This window comes from Alexandromys fortis, unplaced genomic scaffold, assembly GCF_014885135.2.
Source record: "Alexandromys fortis isolate MF-2015 unplaced genomic scaffold, M_Fortis_MF-2015_v1.1 scaffold_130, whole genome shotgun sequence".
NCBI lineage: Eukaryota > Metazoa > Chordata > Mammalia > Rodentia > Cricetidae > Alexandromys > Alexandromys fortis.
In genome coordinates, this window is record NW_026068016.1 from 1,937,345 (window position 1) to 1,954,297 (window position 16,953).

General features: G+C 43.0%; 1 protein-coding gene across 1 annotated transcript; it reads right to left on the reverse strand.

The window, feature by feature from the left end:
• Positions 1–3,186: 3,186 nt before the first annotated feature.
• Gmfb (glia maturation factor beta) lies at positions 3,187–16,953 on the reverse strand. Its single transcript, XM_050162422.1, has 7 exons — positions 16,811–16,953; positions 11,527–11,623; positions 10,082–10,131; positions 9,568–9,617; positions 8,933–9,015; positions 8,071–8,144; positions 3,187–6,808 (listed from the first exon to the last, which is right to left on the reverse strand). Exons 1-7 carry the CDS (start codon positions 16,811–16,813, stop codon positions 6,737–6,739), a joined length of 429 nt encoding a protein of 142 aa, XP_050018379.1. The 5' UTR covers positions 16,814–16,953; the 3' UTR covers positions 3,187–6,736.

Sequence of the window (16,953 nt, forward strand, 5' to 3'; positions counted from 1 at the left end):
GAAGGAAGGTGGAAAGTGGAAAAAATGTATGGCTCAAAAAAAAAAAACTGTGCCATTTGGACAGGTGGTGGTGGTGCGTGCCTTTAATCCCATCACTTTGGAAGCAAACCCTGTCTCAAAATAAAATAAAATAAAATAAAAAATAAACTATCACGGACAGAACACAATTTAGAAGCTTCTCTCTAGAAACTGCACAAAGATCTACCATTAAGTCACCCAGGTTTTGTCTGGAGATTTCTCCTCTAAAGAAGAAAAACAGGTTTAATGGGACATCTCTATAGATATATAAATATTCATAGCACTGCTAATCATGATTGTGCATTACTGTGAAAAATCAAGCCTGCATCTAGTTTATACCCAAAATGTAAAGAGAGATTTGGATAAGCATAAAACCTCAAGCAAGTAGACCTTTCAATGAATAAAATAAAGCTTTAAAGAGTGAGCTGATGTGGCCCCTGCACCCGGGCACTTGTTAGACATGTAAATCATCCAAGTTATCCTGCCTCCTTCTAGCGGTGATCCTCAACCCTTCACTCGAGTTCCTCAAGTTGTGCTGACCCCAACCATGAATTTATCTGTCTGTCTGTCTGTCTAGGTTTTTCAAAACAGGGTTTCTCTGTGTAGCTCTGGCTGTCCTGAAACTACCTCTGTAGACGAGGTTGGCCTCGAACTCACAAAGAGCCACCTACCTCTGCCTCCTGAGTGCTGGGATTAAAGGTGTGCTCCATCACTGCCTGACCCATAAAAATGATTTTTATTGCTACTGCATAACTGCAATTTTGCTGCTGTTATGAAGTGCAGTGTAAATATCTGATATGCAGGATATCTGAGAGGCAACCCCTGTGAACAGGTTGTGTGACCCCTTTCGAAAGGGGCCGTGCCCCCTCATAGGTTGAGAACCAATGCTCTGTACTATTCAACTCCAAATGGCATAGCTAGAGCCAGCAATCAGTGACCTGCTAAGTTTTCCAGGTGAGGGTTAAAATACACAGGAGTGTTAAATATATCATTTCTTTCAAAAAATGTATCAAAGTGGGTCTGAATCAGTTATTTTATAATAAAATAGAAACAAAAGTTATACTATTCCAATTGAGAGACTTCAATCTGCTAAGTTACAAAAATCAGAAAAAAATGTATCAGAGGGAAGGAAGTGGTGTGTAGAGAATGACACACATGACAAGACATGACGACGATACATGGCTGCCTTGGGATGTGTGAGCAGGGAAAGGACCCGTGAGGGACAGCTGTAGGTACTGCTGGGAACAGAAAAGCCAGCCGTATAGTATCTGGCCGGGAAAGGATGGTGTGCAGATTAGGAGAACAGGCAACACGAGATAAGAGACACACAGAGAGGCCAGAGCTGAGAGGTGACCCATGACAGAGGGAGTGAGCAGGACCAGACTAGACCTTAGGCTGTAAAAGCAAGGTGCCTAGCATCCAAAGACTAATGGCACCAAAAGCCGGCAAAGGCAATAGCTGCAAAACCACCAGCCCCAGAAACCATAACCAAACCACAAAACCTGAGGCCCCCAACTGGGGGAGGGTGATTGCTGCTTTGCAAGTTTTCTGTTTTTTTTTTTTTTTTTTGCTTTGTTTTGTTTGGGGGGTGTGGAGGGTTCAAGACAGGGTTTCTGTGTGTATCCCTGGCTGTCCTGGAACTCTGTAGACCAGGCTGGCCTCGGGGGGGGGGGGGTGTGCACATGCCATCTCCCTAAACAGCACCCTCACATTCAGCTTCCACAGTGGCTGTTTAAGAATGGTTGACCCAGACCGTTATTTGTTAACCGCTGGGCGATACCACAGAAGATGCCTTTGGGTTCAGTCAGCTGGGGCTGGAAGCAGAATGTGTACTGGGGGTAGAGGAGGGGTAAGAACACACAGGTGCAGAGGAAGGAGTGCAGAGACCCTCTTAGAGCGAACGAATGTCTGTACCTAGCTGCTGTTGTCATCTGACATGGTCCCTAAAATTCATGTAGCTGGGCAATGGTGGAACATGCCTCTAATCCAAGCACTCAGGAGACAGAGGCCAGAGACCTCTGAGTTTGAGGCCAGCCTGGTCTACAGAGTTTCAGGACAGCCAGGGCTACACAAAGAAACTCTGTCTGGAACCTTCCAACCACCCCCAAAACCAAACTAAACCAAGCCCAGAAAACTTAAAAGAGGCCAGAGCAGCAGGCTTATGAGGCAGGGCCGTCAGGCCTCACGAGTAAAGTAATGGTCAGTACAGATGGAACACAGGGAGCAGTGCTGACCCTTCCTACCTTCTGCATGTTAGCATGCAGCAAGGGGCCCTTTGGAGTCTGGGCCTTCATTTTGGACTTCACAGTCTCCGAAACAACTTGTGTACTTCATAAATGATACAGCCTGAGGGATTCTGACACACCACCACACAACGGACCGAGGCAGATGTCTAGGTAAGAACAGACTCCACTGTGCTCAGCAATAGATCTTCCAATTAAGTGGATCCTTGGTATAGCTAAAAATACACGACACTGGGACGCAGTGTCCACTCAAGGAATGTCCACGTGAAAACCACTCTTGGCCAGTGTTGGGACCTGAGACACTTTTTGCTGCTGAAAACCAACAAGGATTTGGGGGGGGGCATATTTTTTAGTGAAATAATTTTTAGAAAATGGCTCTTTGAGTAGCTAAATGACCAGATTTGAGAAATAAGAAAAATGTTTCCCGGCTGTGGTCAGGTTCCCTTCCGAGATTCTTAAAGGAAAGCACTAATTACTCCTTTCATAACCCAAACTGTGACTATTAACACATTTCATCCCAAACAGTACATGGTAAACTACAGAGCTATTAGGGATTTGCATGTATCTGTTCTAATAGACACCCATGGTTACACCCTGCAGCACAGTCCCTTAGGCAGGATGAGTGTAAACAGTAACAGGACTGCTAAGAGGCACACTGACCTCCTAATTTCTAATCTCCCTTTCAAGGCCAGGCTCAGCATCTGGAATTGCTCCTTCTGCCTGTACTGCTATTCACCATCATTTCTGCATCAGACCGAGTTTTAGAAAGTCCCACGTCATTATGTTCTCGTTCCATCAAGTTGCCCAAGGATTTTTGTTATTATTGTTATTTGGTTTTCTCCAACGAAGTAAACTGCTAAATGGGGATGTGACTCACAGAAACTCACAGGAGGGGTGGAAGGCAGGTGAAAAACGAAACACTGGATGTCCTTTTGTGTTAGCATTTTATTTAAACCGATACAAGCACCATGCTTACCAAAGACTCCAAAATAAACATGCGGTATGAACTAGCAGAGACTGAAACACAGCTTAAGGAGGAGTGCCAGTTGTTGGTTTTCTTAAACAGTGACAGAGAACTGTGAAAATCCACAAGACTAAACCACTAATGTTTCAAGCCTCCTGAATGAGATTATATTGGACCATCAAAATCAGTGGGACTTGCCCTGGCATGTTGGTGATCTCAAACAATATTCAAGTATTTATATTCTAAAAAGCAAGAAACTGTTTCTATCACAGGCTTAGTGTGACTGTTTAAAACATTGTAGGAATATGCTCACTGATCTGAAATGTCAATGGCCTAGCAAACATTTGCCTTGGAACCGTCGGCACGAAGAGGCCTAGGAGATTATGTACATTCTTCCAGAAATACAAATTAAGATTCATCTAGAAATGTTCGCAACATTTCTTCACATAAGTTGTAAAGGCTCAAACTTTATGGATTCCAGTATTATCAGTCTAGAGAACAGATAAGGAATACAACCATATTAACACTCAATAGAACTGATAGAATATACTCTTTTCTCTACTTCCCAAATACTGGCATTTCAACCCTTATGAAAATATCCATTCACTAGTCCATATACAGACTGAGGCCCTCACATGAGTTTTGCAAGTGTCCAAACATTTCTTATGTGCACCTTCTTTAGTTTCTGTCTGGGTGGGATAAGAGCCAAGTTTAATTTGGCAAAAAACTCCTCTAACTGGAAACCATTAGTGAAAGTGTCAGACCAGGATACAGTTTATGGCTAAGTTTGGCTCCCGAAAATAGGAGACAAAAAGGGAGGGGAAATGCTCACACACATTTGCTACAAATCACTTAGTAATGACAAACAATCTAGTAACAGCCCTCACGTTTAACTGCACTAGGCTTCCAGTAAACTTTTCAGATAGACAATTCCAACAGAGTTCAGAAGTCAATTAAACAAAAGAGTCAACCAGCTTTTCCTAACATAATTGCTTCAATATCAGAACACAGTGGTGGCTGTTCAAACTCAGACATTTGGAATTTCAGCACAGTAACCTGAGGATACCTTTCTTCACACATCACCCATGTTGTCACAAAAACTGTAGTAAATACACTTGGTAATTCTTAGTTGGCTCTGACAGTAGATGCTATGCACAACTTAGAGAAGGTAAGAAATTTCCGAACCAATGCTGACTTAGAAAGCAAAAGAGTTTCCTGGAAAGAGTGGCTTCCAAAAAGGAAAAATTAAGAGTTAAGGCTGAGTAGGAATGGTTGTTCTAGAAAGACATGGAGTGTAAAAGCTGGAATTATGGAATTGGGACATACTCTTTATGGAAAGGTAGAAAAGTAATGAAAATACTTTAAAAGAATGCAAATTTTAGCTAAATGGAAATGTACATAAATATCTGAGCATAGGACTTACAAACCTGCGTTAAGGACAGGCAGAATAAAAATGTTCTACTGATGACCCAATCCAATGTGCTGCCTTCCAAAAGGCACACTTATTGGGAAGGGTTGGAAAAGCTCAAGAAGCAAGCTGCTGGCAGCCGCGGTGCTGCTGCTGGAGGACTGGAAAGTCCTGTGTACGGCAGGCCAGTGCCCTCAACCTGATGGAAGACCTCAAGATTTCCAAAACTAAGTTAAATGTGCAAGCCAAAAGAAGGAATTGTATTAAAAATGTACACCTTGCAGCACTACTTTCAACAGCATACTTATGCAACCAGCTGAAACAAAACCTTATTTGCTTCATTCAGAAACATTAAAGTCACTCTCCACTTGGATCTCATTTGCTTTCTGTAGGATTATAAACAAGCTATTCTCTAGTCCATAACAAAAAACCTGCATTGTATCTCAAACTTCTTGGGTGAACTTTTCTCATTCTCTGGAAACCAAAATAAAGGACTTTTCCATTCATGAGCCAAGGCAAACACCTCCTTCAGCACTTGCAATTGCTTCCTGACATACAGGTTAACGAGCACACAACACACGCCACTCCACTGTCAAAATCCAACTACCTTTCCTCCAGCAAAGCTGCCACAGAACCCTAAGCAAGACGAACAGTACGCAATGAACTGCACCAGCATAAAAATGCTTTTGCTAGGTTTTGTTTTTGTTGTTTTTGTTTTGAGATAGGGCTTCTCTGTGTACCCTGGTTGCTTTGGAACTAGTTCTGTGGACCAGGTTGGCCTCGAACTCAGAGATCTGCCTGCCTCTGCCTCCCAAGTGTTAGAATTAAAGGCATATGCATTACCACTGCCCAGCTCAAAATGATTACCTTCTTAATATAAGAATTTGATCAGCCTCTATAGTCTCTCTAAATTACCATTCATCAGTTTCTTACATGTTTTCTTAAGTGTAACGTAATAACTGCAAGTAGGTTAGAAGTCTTGCTTCCTAACAATGGTGCTACCATCTAACACGACTGGCTTTGTCCATAACAGAATTTCTTCTGACATTTAGGATAAATTGATATGTTGCTATTAACTATGACCAACATTTTAAGTAATGCTTACATATGGCACAAAACTAACAGTAATTATACCCAAATCATAATTCTCACCTACCACATGTTCACGACTTTGGGCAGATAGTTGGAATTTTAAAAATAACAAGTTGGTTTTATTACAAACTTCAATTATACATATTAGAAAATTGTTTTACTTGAACCTTTTAAAAAAGTATTAATTTCGCCAAATTTAGAATACTGGCAGTGTAGAAGTCTTAAACTAATGTTAATGCTGACAAATCAAAGGCACAGTAGTAACATATTTAAAACGGTGCTCACAAGACATTAGGAGGTGCTTTATAGTGTTACCAAGCCACATTCCAAGTTCCCTATTAGTGACATGATCAGGAATGAAGCCCTTGATTACATAACTCACCAGCTTCTAAGACTGGGATTCTATTTCTCATAAGAAGAAAACCTAATAATCCTAACTTTACCATAAAATCCAACTCACAGACCTTAAGAATGAGTGATTGATTACAAAGCTACAGGAAACCAAGAGAGAAGGAAAACTTATGGGAAGTGCAACAGAGGTTCTACTAAGTCACTGCTCTTGGCTCAAAATCGGCCAGGTTGAGACATTAGCCCGAAGGAACCTGGATGGCGTGACAAGTGATGGAATGCTATTTGCACTTACAGACTGCCCGTGCCCAGGGGTGGTCAAAGGAGGACCTGCTGTCTACCATAGCCTAATACCCACCTCCCTCTAGTGTCTGCAAACAGTACATCCTGAACCATAAATCACAGAAATCAGTCATGAGGGTGCACATCACCCCTGGAGAAAAGTGTCCAGCTAACAATGACAAACACAAGGCCACACGTCACAAAGTTCCGTTACTATGAAAATGATCCCCTTGTTCAGACTGCACAAATGAAGACGTTTTCTTTACTGCAGGAAACAAACTGTAAGTAACAGTGCATTCTGAGGCATAAATTAACTATTTATGTCTGGTTCCAGTATGGTCAGGTTAATACATAAATACTTTAGAAACACAGAAGTTCACACTAGTGGAAAAATCCAAGTTTCTCACGTAGCCATTCTTCAGTTAGGTCTTCAGTGTTTCTTATTTCAAATACCTTAAGGAAGGGAAAAACAAACAAACTGAAGTCATAGTCCATCCCTCTAAAAACAAACCCTACATTGCACCGAGTATTAAATACCATGTTCTGTTTCCTTCATATTGGTCATGACAATGACTTAATCTGAGTAAATCAGATGTACCTTCTCACCAATATTTAACTCCTTTTAAGTGCTAAATACTTAAGTTACCAAAGTATAGCGATCAAGATGGCATAAAACCTGCACTCTTAGAACCACAAATTCTAAACCAACACATACATGCTCAAAGAGTAAGTCTGTAAACCTTGCCCATTAGAAAAGACAGCCAAGCATACATATCTAAAATCAACCCAGCGAGGAGCTGAAGAAACATAAGGCCACGCTTTCACAGTCTGAGTATCAGATGCTAACACCAGCTGTTGACTAATTTGATGAGGCTACACTCAAAGTCCACAGCTACAGTTCTCCAGCAGAAATCTGATTCAGCCCTGGGAGCACAAGGCTAGAGGGAGATGACGTTACAGCAAACAGATGGGATCTGGAACCAGATGTAAATCAGAATCTTAGCTCTAACTAACACACAACCCTGAACAAGTCATTCATCTTCTGATGCTGCTTTTCTTTCTACCTTTAATGGCACTTGTATGTGTGTGTGTGTGTGTGTGTGCGCGCACGCAAGCACATGTCTGCACATATGAGCCATAGTATGTGTCTGGAGGCCAGAGAACAACTTGCAGAAGTTGGTTCTCTATTTCTACCATGTGTGTACTAGGGATCAAACTCAAGATTATGAGGCTTGGTGCTAAGTTGCATTATCCAATGAGTCTGTTGATGACCGTCAATCCCAACACCTGTACAGAGCGAGATGCCAGCAGCTGTAAGAGTCATGTGCAGACTGCATGTCAGCTCTAGTACATTATGGTGCAGAGAGTAGCAAAGACCTAATAGCTTTGTGGTTACCATGACCTTTGCTTTTCTCCTTCTTCTTTTAGGATAATCTCATTATGTGGCCCAAAGTAGCCTTGAACCCCCGGTGCTGGGTTTACAGGCATGTACCACTACGTGAAGCTACTCACATTTTGAAAGTTACTTTTTTAAAATCAAATTATTTTAAAAACACATTTTGGTTCAAAGATTACTATGGTTCTCCTCCTCCTAGTACAAAGCTTTATTCTATGCAGCACATTAGTCACAGGACTTCGGCTAGAGAGAACCCGTTTGCAGTTGCTGCCTAGTTGTCACGCTGTTCGCTACAGGAGACATGTCGGGCAGACACTACCTTGGTCAGCTCAGCGGTCTGGACCAGCTTGTTCTTACTCCCTGCGTACATCATCTGCTGCTCAGGCTTGCACCCTGGAAGACACAGCACAGAAACAAAGGTCTTTCACAAAGATCTGGTTACTAAGTTTACAGAAGCTTTGATCTAAATGTTTATGGCTACACTGTAATTCTTCCATGTATACTGTCTACAGAAAGACAGACAACTCAAAGTTAAAATGGGTCTAGGTCTCCTGTGGACCCTGACTTTCAGTCTTGACACTTAAAAACTTTATTCAGCACTATTTTAATTGTGATAGTACAAGGACCATCTTTAAGATTACAGGCAGATCCCTAGTACCTCCTTTTACAAAGATAAACATACGCGTAGTACCACAGCCGCACAAAGATCACATACTTAACAAGACTAAAATATATACTTCTGATTCTAAAAGGTGCCATTATATTTCTGAATCATGAGAATTTATGATTGAACTCAGCAATTACACTTCTAGGAATTAACCAGCAGAGATAAGTGCGTCCTGAGAGACAACACTTTATGGTACCGGCTCTAGAGTGTATAAGGTGTGTGCACAAACACACACATCAACTGACCTTAGTTTAGGCTACTCAACAACTTCATTTTTTTTTGGGGGGGGGGGTTTCGAGACAGGGTTTCTCTGTGGCTTTGGAGCCTGTCCTGGAACTAGCTCTGTAGACCAGGCTGGTCTCGAACTCACAGAGATCCGCTGCCTCTGCCTCCCGAGTGCTGGGATTAAAGGCGTGCGCCACCATCGCCCGGCTAACAACTTCATTTTTATACATAGCAAAAGGCGTTCAATTGGATCAAAGCCAAGTAGACATTATTAGAGAAAGTGACTCACCAACAGGGCTGGAGAAAATGAAGCACAGAGGGTAAGAGACTCTCCCGTCATCATGCTGGTACTTATAACTATACACAATGAAGGTTTTTCTCAAGTTAAAGAAACTAAAGCCCCTGCTTTAGGACAGGCAATAATCAACACCCGGAGCTAGTGAAAGGCCTTATTTATTCAATCTAACACCACACTTTTGATATCAGTCTACAAAACAGGCCCCAAGGACATATTATAAAATCATGTAGCCTCTCAAAAAGAAACTTGTCAAAGTACAGCTTTAATTTTTCTTTATCAGTTTTTACTATGTGCATATTAAAGAAAAAATTTTAAATCAAAATCTAAATGCATCAACTTTCCTTGTTCTTGTCTACAACACACATAGGTATTTTAACTGGGCCGTGGCCATGGTGTTTTATTAGCGTCTCAGACAGCACAATACACCAGCGGGTTCCAGTCTTTTATTTAGCCCTCTGCTCACAGCTGTCCTCCGTCTCCCCTCACCGCTCCCTTTCTCCCCCACAGTCCTCCCATCCTCTTTGCAGGCCATATAAAATATATCTGCTGAAAGCTGAACAAATGGGTTCATAAATAAAATCCTGATGACTAACAAAAATTGTCCCAAACCACTCAGAAAAGGATATCGAGGTTGCCGCTCAGGCAGTTCATCTTTAAGTTCATCTGGAGAGACGCCCTGGTAGTACGGAGAAAAGAAACTTTGAAGCATGTTCTTAGCCGAAGATCCCACAAGCACCCGATCTGCTAAGAGCTAGGAATTCACTATCACATCACAAAAGCGCTTCTATTAACAAAACGCGGAGCTAAAGGACAGTGTTCCTACTGTGCTCAGGTTCCAGTGTGGGGAAACACCGGCAGAGGAAACAGCAACTCCACTAACCCTTCCAGTGGCCGGCTTTAGTTTGATAGCACTCTGTGCACAGCTCGGTACAGACCGCCAGCTCCTACTTACCACGCTGGATCTCATTGCTTTACAGAAGGCAGTTAAATCAGCAGACAACGTGGAAGCAACAGTTAGCCATGCTCTTCATGCATAATCAGCACGTATTTAAGGAGGTCCAGAACACGTAACAAACACGGCATTGTTTAGACAACAAACATGGCTTAACTATAAAAATTGTATTAGCACACTGAACTAACCTCAAGTTCTTCATCCAGAACCACCAGGCGTTTATCTTTGTCAATCTTCACTATAAGGAAAACAGTATAAGTAAAGCGTGACTCCAGGTGACCTAGACTACACAACCCATGCAGCCCAAGCAGCTCTAGTCTGTATGGAGGGAGGGAGCACCTATAACTAAGACATCAAGAAACACAGCATAAATACACCGAGGTATGAGCTTTTCCACTTCTGGGTACAATTCCCAACATGGAACTTGCCTATTTAGACTCTTATCAACTCCTCACATGAACTGCATGGATGGAGAGCTTCATGACTCCAGAGTATCTTTCGAAATAAAAAGAGGCTTGGAAGAGTAACTCTGATCAAGACTCTATGTGCAACATGATTAGAATTGCCAAAGAAGAGCTGGCCAGGGCTCAGAAGAGAGAAACCCCAAGACCCCCAGCTTCTCCAACATTCTAATTTCATGGCATATGGTCATTAGTCTAAGGAAGTGAATTACCAATTCCACCTCTGTTCAAATATATTCAAACATAAATGATATAATCCAAACCCAAATCAAAGGAAACTTAGGTCACCCATGCCTTTATTCTTTCTATCTGTGTAAAGAATAAACTACGTTGGAGTTTGTACTAAATTCACATTAAATCCTATGGACATACAATGTGACTTCAAACAGCCTCATCTGTTGGGGTAAACAGCACTATTACATCTTCCCTATTAAGAACCATATGGCCATTAAAAAAAAAAAAAAACATAAAAGGGACTGGAGAGATGGTTCAGCGGTTAAGAGCACTGGCTGCTCTTCTGGAAGTCCTGAGTTCAATTCCCAGTCTCCCAGCAACCACATGGTGGCTCACAACCACCTATAATGGGGTCTGATGCCCTCTTCTGGCACGCAGACATACATGTATAGCACTCATACAGCAAAAATAATAATAAACAAACAAAAGAACCATAGGACCACATGATAGTATTTGTAACAGAAACAAAATTCATAAGGTGTCACCAGTTGACGTAACACCCACCTGCCTGATGGATCTGTTAGGCCAGGTCTATACTTCCACATCTTCAGTCCCTCAACCTTCCTTCACCTAAATCATTGCCCACAAAGTATTAGCTACAAAAACAGGTAAAGCCCTCTCCACAAAACTGAAGTAACGTACAGTTAGAAGGAAACAGATGCTGAACTTTACCATTTGGGTGTGAATGTTAGCCCCCTGAGAAAGACAAAAAAGTCACTACAAATGAGGACCTCATTCCTAAGGGACAAGACAATCAGCTTCTGAGCAGAGTTGGCAGTGACCTAGGGGGTGGGAGGGAGGTAGCATGAGCACGTTCTTAACTTGCAGAGGTGGCAGTGATAAGGAGAGCGCATGGGAGAACTGTTACTTTCTAAAGTCAAAGGAACTGCAGGAGAACACAAACCACATCAGAGAGTTTCGAGGCAACTTCAGCTTACTTATAATGGCAGCATTGTGGGTTTCTTTTCGAAAACGAAACTTTCTCAGCTTTTCCACTAAATCTTCAGCAACATCACAAACCACCAAAGACTCACTCTACAAGAGAGAGGAGGATACATACACTTAAAATGCCATGACTTCAATATTTGTGCACATTAAAGAACTTTCAGCTCTACCGACCTTTGTATCTACACAGATTAGTCATACCTGTTCATCTCTAGTGTGAGCTTCACTTTAATCCTGTTTGGCTAATAAATATTTCAAAAACCAAGCACATACTAAGAAGCATTTTATGTGAAGTGAGAGGTAGGGCAGAGACATGGAAGTGGAGGGCCATCACCTGCGTCAGATAAGCAAGCACAGGATCTCACATTGCATGGCAAGAACAGGAAAATCATTTTACTTTTTGGAGTTTCACAACTATGAAGAAAATAAAAATAAACCCAACAGTAAAAATGAACAATTTATATCTTACTTGACTACAAAGATATAAAATTAGCTATTAAGAATGTACAAAAGTAGAGCTGGAGAGATGGCTCAGCAGTTAAGAGCACTGGCTGCTCTTCCAGAGGTCCTGAGTTCGGTTCTCAGCACCTAAACTGGTGACTCACAACCATCTGTAATGAGATCTGGCGCCTCTTCTAGTGGGCATGAAGACAAAGCACTCATGCATATAAAATACATACATAAATAAATCTTTAGCTGGGCAGTGGTAGTGCACACCTTTAATCCCCGCACTCAAGAGACAGGCAGGTAGATCTCTGAGTTCGAGGCCAGCCTAGTTTACAGAGCAAGTTCCAGGACAGCCAGGACTACACAGAGAAACCCTGTCTTTAAAAAATAACAAAAGAATGTACAAAAAGACAGGCAATACTCTGGTGGCTGCTCAGTCCGATGCCCCTTGTAGTATACTCAATAATCTATTTCCTTGAAAAAGAGGAGCAAATGTACAAAAGCAAAAGCAGATGAAATAATATAAAAGCCAAAAGAAATGCTTAGAGATTATCTTCCTCAGAAATCATCAAATGCTTTCTTCTTTTAGTGGTGTAATTTATCACCACAAACAAGAGGACAGAAATAGTTTTATATTTTTTTAGCTTTGTTTTTGCTTTTTACTTTGTTCTGAATGAGAATCTTGGTAAGTAGCCCAGGCTGTCCTTGAACTTACAACCCTCTTGCCTCAGTGTCCTAAATGCTAGTGTTACAGGGCATGGCTATGACATCCAGCTAGCTGTTTTGTTGTTGTTTAGTTAGCTGGCTTTGTTTTCAGGTGCACAGATAGAAATTCTATGTGCACACACATCCATTTATGTGAATCTGGGCATACATTTGACACAGTGTCCACGTGGCGGTCAGAGGATGACTTTGGGTGCTGGTCTTAGCCTTCCACTATTTGAAACAGGATCCTTCTGCATACTATGTGAAAAGGTTAGCTAGCCAATGAGCTTCTGTGTATTCTCCTGCCTCTGCCTCCCACCTGGCTGTTGGATCACTGAGATTATGGCTTTTCATAGTTCCAAGCTTCAGACTCAGATCTTGTGCTTGTACAGTAATTACTTTAAATACTCACCCATCAAACCAGCCCTCAGCTGGCTAGTATTTGACAGGATTTATCCCCCACCTCCCCAAGCTGGCTCAAACTTGTGATCCTCCTTGCTTTAGCCCCTCCAGTAGTATAGATATTGCAAGTGTGTGCCACCATGCCATGCTCTGATGCTTATAGTGGTAAAACTGCAAAATCAGCCAGGCGTGATGGTGGACACCTCTTATGCCAGCACTAGAGAGAAGAAGCAAGAAGATCTCTGAGTTTGGGAAAGGTTGGAGCTACAGAGTGAGACCCTGTCTCCAAAAAAGGAAAAAAAAAATAAATTAATTAATTAAAGGAACCTTGCAAAGCATACCAATGTGGAGAACAGAAGAGTAAAATGCAGCCGGGCGATGGTGGCGCACGCCTTTAATCCCAGCACTCGGGAGGCAGAGGCAGGCGGATCTCTGTGAGTTCGAGACCAGCCTGGTCTACAGAGCTAGTTCCAGGACAGGCTCCAAAGCCACAGAGAAACCCTGTCTCGAAAAACCAAAAAAAAAAAAAAAAAAGAAGAGTAAAATGCTATGCATTAATCATTCAGCTCCAATCACTGCCCACAGGACATCACTAGGCCCAATGGACGGTCTCACCCAAAGGCTACAGGTCATTCACCTGGAAACACTGTACTATTCATCACTTGAAGACATCACGTGTCATGAGAAACATAAACATCGTAGTCGTTCTGCTTGAAAAACCCTCTCAGAATTCTAGTCTCCAACACCTAACTAATGTTCAAATCCCCTCATTGTTTTACATTTTTTACAGTTGGTCTGAGTCAAGCTGCAAAAGTTCACTTACTTTGGACTTTTCTTATAAGTTTCCCCTTCCCCTTCAGGAAAATCTGGACAATTCTCATCAGAACCTTAAAGCACCAAGGCTTCCAAACTTAAGTTTGAAAAAAAAAATGTAATGGAAGCCTGGGTGCTTGATCCTCTGTTGGACTACAGACAGCATCCACTAAAGCAGGAAATAGCTATCACTTTAACTGTCCTTAAAATTCTGAACTCTGATATCAGTAAGCTGTGACGTGTGTCATACGATGTGCAATTACACAATCAATCAGGAAGTATATGCCAGCCAAGGGCACTAGCCAACAAAAATACCACTGCTGGGATATATGTTTAGTCTTCTACCTGTTTTTAAGAGAGATGCTAAGTCATTGGGAACTTCTGAAGCTAAGATTCAATCTTCTTTGATCAGAAATATAATGAAGCTAATAAAAACTTTTGATTTTTATTTAGACAAAACCAATTGGACATATGAGTCTCTGCTAATGAGAGCCACAAGTATAAGCGTGACATCATAGGCCAGGAACCTGTGAACACACGTTCCATGTGTAACTCTATTTGCTAGCTACTTGCCTCATGTGATCCCCAGCATGGTGAAAAAGATGAAAACATGCATTGATTTAATTTGTGTTATTCAGTGTGTTTTCTCCCTTCCCAAAGCCACAACAAAACCCCATTCTACAAGAAAGACTCAGAAACCAGGAGTGGTGGCACATGTCTGTCGTTTCAGCACTTAGAGGCTGAGGCAGGAGGATCAACTGTCTCTTCTAAAAAGGAAAGGGCAGGGAGAGAGAAGAGAATGGTCAGCTCTTAGTCATGCTTACATTTGGAAGCGGTTAAGAATGAGTACAAGGCTATAGAGACAATTCTAGGTGGGGAATGACCCATTTATTGGTGCACTCATAAATGAATAGTTAATGAACACCAACACTCTGGTAAGTGCTAGCTCACATGATAGTCTAGTAGAGAAGAGACCTACATCAAAAAGACCAGGCAAAAATTTGTAGACTGGTCCCTATGATAGATGCTAGCACGGAGAATCACAGATGCTTTGAGAAGTGATGGCGGTGAAGAACACCACGGTCGTAGGAAAAGCCATCTAAAGTGACTGAAGTGAGCATAGCAGTCCAAATCATGAGACCATAGTGTGACTCAGCTGCCCACGATGAACTGGAGCGAGGACCAAGGCTATGGCCTGGAGGCACTCAGATTTCTATCCTGTGGCAAATCGAAGCTGTCAATATGCTGTAGGTATTGTGGGGAAGGCAAACATGGCCATATTTGATTCTGATAAGATCATATTTGTTTTGATATGCAGCAAACAGGCAGAGAGCCAGGAAGAACACAGCAGCACCAGTTACCATTTCGGATAAGAGATGGCAAGTGGCTGAAAGGCTGATTCCTGCCTTGTGCTCCACACCACATCACCTACACTAACACCATCCCCATTTAGCAGGAAATGTCAAGGCTCAGACAGGCTACAAGCATCTTCCCCCAAATCTAAGACATACAGGTAGTGGACCCAGGAAGCAACCAGGTAGCCTGGCAGCTATAGCTCTTTCCCTTAGTCACTACACAGGAATTGGGCTAGATTCAATATGGAGGAAATAAAGGCTTACAAAGACAACTTCCAGACTTCTGGCTTGTGGAGCAGATACAAATGGCACCTTTAGTCAAGTTACAGAATTCTGGCTGAATGAAGATCAGATGTGGGGGCAGGAGGACCATGATTTATTTTTGGACAAATTGAAGAGCCTCTGTGGTATCTGTGGTGAAGTGTTTCCTGAGTATATTTGTTTTGTTTTGTTTTTCAGGATAGGATTTCTCTGTAGCTTTGGAGTTTATCCTGGAACTACCTCTTGTAGACCAGGCTGGCCTCGAACTCACAGAGATCCCTCTACCTCTGCCTCCCGAGTGCTGGGATTAAAGGCATGTGCCACCACTGTCCGGCTTTGTTTCCTGAGTATATTAACCAAAAAGTGGGATATCACTTCTGGTTGGATCTCAGAAGTAAGGTCAGAGATAGGAAGTCATAGCTCAATTCAAAGTAGGCGGTAACCGGAGGGAGGAATTCAGCAAAAGGAAATACAACAGAAAATGAAGCCTCAGGATGGAGCCTAGCTAGGGTTCTTATGAGCACAGTCCAGGAAATGGAGAACGGAATCCAAGGAAAACAGATGCATCAGCAGCAGGAGGAGGAAAAGCCAGGAGTTCTGAATCCCAGAAGCTTAGGGGGAAGCATGGCGAAAGGAATGCTTCTAACAGGAGTGTCAGCAGCCTGGAATGTGGTTTAAAGGTCGTAATGATGAAAACCCACGACAAGACCCGCTAGCGCCTAGCAGCTAGATGGAAGTGGTTCCCAAGAGAGGAGTTACAGAAAACAACAGTGTTCTCCTGTTGCTGTTTCCATGGAACTTGACCGTATTTTAAAAAGCACGTTGGGAAGGATCCAGAAGATCCTTGATGGCAACTGACTTAATTTTCCACTTTTATCTTTACGCTTGGGGTCCATCGTCAAGGAGAACTGAAGCCACGGACCCAGACGCAGCTAAACTAAATCTCTGACAGTTGCTTACAGGCGAAACCATAGAACCTCCGGTCACATGGGTTCCAATGGCCTCGACTTGAAGAATGCAGGAATAGGGGTCTATGCAGCGGGAAACTGGGGGACGCAAATAGAAAAGAAGCCTGGGCTAGGGCAGAATGCAACTGGAACCCAAGCGCTCGCCGCCAACGCCGTCCCTCGGGTCCAGCCCGTCCCGCCGCGGGGACCACAAGGGCCAGACCCCTGTCCCTGGAGGCCACGTTCCAACCGGCGGCCCGCGGCGGGGGTCGTCCCGGCCGCCGCTGGAAGTCGGGAAGGGCCCCGAGCCCGCCCAGCCCCGCGGTGCCGCCCTCCGCGCCACTCACCATTTTCCTTCCGGCCGTCAGCGGCCCGTCGCTGCAGGATCTCTCGGGCCCCTTTAAGAATGGCTCGGCTGCCACCTCCCTTCCTGCCTTGGCTTGCGCCCGGCTCAGCCGCCCCCACCTAGCTACGCGGCTGCCGCGGTCCG

Coding starts and splice junctions, on each gene's coding strand:
- Gmfb (XM_050162422.1), bottom strand. Junction 10,132..11,526: donor CCACAATGCTGCCATTATAA/GTAAGCTGAAGT, acceptor TTTTCCTTATAG/TGAAGATTGACAAAGATAAA. Junction 9,618..10,081: donor TTCTGGATGAAGAACTTGAG/GTTAGTTCAGTG, acceptor CCGTACTACCAG/GGCGTCTCTCCAGATGAACT.